A 2,849-nucleotide genomic window follows, 5' to 3' on the forward strand; every position below is an offset into this window, starting at 1 on the left:
CCGTGATTACATTATTTGCGTAGACATTTAATTAGTTACTTGTTTATATGATATGCATATGATAATGCTATATCTCATAAGGATAACAACATGATTAGGATTCCAAAAAAAAAGGGAAAAAGGAAAACAAAACTCTACCCTGGTATAGGAAGTCTGATATAAAATTCCAAATACTTTTATTTATAACTGAAAATTTATTTTTCGATATTTCTTTTGGTAGTAACAAGCAAAAACTTAGCGAGAGGATGGATGATATTGATATAGCTATCCTTGAGCTCACCATCTTCGCGATGTTCATGATCATATGTTGTTGCTGTTGCTGTCGTACTGGTCCCGTTGAGGTACCTCCCCAGTTAATCGACAAAACTCCACAGACTCAACAAGACATTGAAACCGGACAGATAAAGGGCATACTGTTCAAAGATATCAAAGAGAAAGAAGAAGAAGAAGGGTGTGGTAAACGTTGTTGTCCAATTTGTTTGGAAGAGTACGAGGATGATCATGAGATTAGGCGTTTGGAGAAGTGTAGACATGTTTTTCATCGTTTTTGCATTGATTCTTGGCTTCAACAGAAACAAAACTGTCCAAGTTGTCGTCGTTCTGTTTGATTTTATTAACAAAGTAAATACCAGAGATTAGGTTTTGTAACTTTTATTACTCATTGAAGAAGACCATCAATAGTTTACATTAAAACGTTCTAGTCGAAGGTTGAAAAGATAAATTCAAGTTAACTTTGAAGCTATTTTTTTTATATTAGGGCGAGAAACAAAGAAACTGCATGGACTATAGGACTCTTTAGTGATTTCTTCTTATCTAAGTGACGGCCGTGCCACCTTGAAAAGCAATGTTTATGCCTTTGGTGTTGTTCTTTTTGAGATTGTTTCTGGAAGAGAAGCTGTTATAGGAACAGAGGCAGTGGGTACAAAGAATCCAGAAAGACGTCCATTGTCGTCTATTGTAAGTTCTTGGAGCTTACACAATACTGAACCTTTACACTTTTTTGATGCAACATATATTCCTAAAGCATTTTTTGTTGTTGTTGTAGATGATATCGGCTCTAAGGAACTCACCAGACTCTATGAACATGTCGAGTTTGAAGGAGTTTGTCGATCCCAACATGATGGATTTATACCCGCATGCATGACTGTTTGTTCAAGGTGATACTAAGAAATGAAAGGCTTAGTAGTTTGAAAAATGTAGTAACCATATGATTTTTTACAGTAGGCATCATTTTCCTGTGAACAGATTGCAATGCTGGCAAAGCAATGCGTGGATGATGATCCTATAGATGAGAGTTTTTATCAAGAACTTTTAATTACTCTTTTTCTTTATTTAAATTGTAAATATCATGTGAGAATCGGCAAATCTATAATGATATTTTCTACTTTTTTTGTTTTTTTGTAAATTTTTACTTGCAGATAATGTTATTCAATTCTTTCTGTGTTGTACAAACAGTCAATAGTAGTTGGTATTAATTAAAACAGAAACCAGATTTTTATCAGGAAGTTGAAACCATAAACCGTGTTTATATATTTTGATCAAATATTTAAACCGTGTTTACATATTTTGCATAGTTAGATTTTTTATCCTTTACCACTAGGTTTCCAAGTTTTATAATTTTGATCAAATATTTAAACCGTGTTTACATATTTTGCGTAGTTAGTTACCTATTAATATGATATGATAAAATCATGCACGTCTATTATATATTTTCATATGATTAGGATTCCAAATGAAATTTTAAAAAAAAGGAAAAAGGAAAACAAACTCTATCCGAAGTTTGATATAAATTTCTATAAACTTTGTTTATAACTACAAAAATATATTTCGATATGTCTTCTTCTAGTAACAAGCGAAAACTTAGCCTGAGGATGGAAAATGGTGCTATAGGTTGCATTGTGTTTTTTTGTAAGTTGTTTTCTTAAGCTATCTCTCTATTATTCAGTCAGTTTGTTTATCTGTTTGGCTTGCTATGGCCTTGTTGTATACTCCTTTAATGGAGTTTAAACTCGTGTAAGTATAGTGGAAGTATGGTTCGATCAACAAAAAAAGGTTGCATTGTGTTATCCATCATCATCGTGATCATCCTAATTGCATGTGGTTCCTGTTGCTGTGGTATCTGTGCCCCGCATTTACCTCCAGAGTTAATCTACCAAACTCCTCAGCCTCAACAAGACATTGAAACCGGACATGAGAAAGGCTTAATGTTCAAAGATATCACAGAAGAAGGGTGTGATAAACGTTCTTGTCAAATTTGTTTGGAAGAGTACGAGGATGATCATGAGATTACTCGTTTGAAGAAGTGTAGACATGTTTTTCATCGTTCTTGCATTGATCATTGGCTTTCACAGGATCGGAGCTGTCCAATTTGTCGCTGTTATGTTGTTTAGACATGATGAGTTGTTTGCTCTTTAAATTAACCATCTGTTTAATTTATCAACAAGATAAATATGTACCCGAGATTGGGGTTTATTGCTCATAAAAGATTACATCAATCAAAATTTTGTTCAAAGGTTGAAAAGCCAAAACATAAAACGTAGTTCTGTATTCGTTTCCTCCATGAAACACCATATTGATGCTGTTATTGCTTTTTTCCAACTTCTTATTTTTATTGCTTTTCATTTATGAGACTGGATTAACAACCCTCAATGGAAGTGCTCTAACACTATCGGTACAATATAGAGTTTTTATCGCTGGGTTATACTCTATCCGGCCGGTCAACTCCACAGCTTCAAAAATTGTACATCTGCGGAACTTAAAAATCAAAAGAAAATCTTTTTTTTTTTTGAAACTTTGATATCATGATTATTATATATAACAACACGGACTCTCTCTCTCTGATGGCGACG

General features: G+C 33.6%; 1 protein-coding gene across 1 annotated transcript; it reads left to right on the plus strand.

Annotated features, from left to right (window-relative positions):
* The first annotated feature begins 245 nt into the window (after window positions 1-245).
* LOC106331200 (RING-H2 zinc finger protein RHA1a-like) lies at window positions 246-608 on the plus strand. Its single transcript, XM_013769521.1, has one exon. The coding sequence runs from the start codon at window positions 246-248 to the stop codon at window positions 606-608; it is 363 nt and encodes a 120-aa protein (XP_013624975.1).
* Window positions 609-2,849: the final 2,241 nt, after the last annotated feature.

This window comes from Brassica oleracea, chromosome C3 (assembly GCF_000695525.1).
Source record: "Brassica oleracea var. oleracea cultivar TO1000 chromosome C3, BOL, whole genome shotgun sequence".
NCBI lineage: Eukaryota > Viridiplantae > Streptophyta > Magnoliopsida > Brassicales > Brassicaceae > Brassica > Brassica oleracea.

What these genes read in the sequence shown, in the direction of transcription:
- LOC106331200 (XM_013769521.1), top strand. Translation starts at nt 246, where the DNA reads ATGGATGATATTGATATAGCTATCCTTGAGCTCACCATCTTCGCGATG.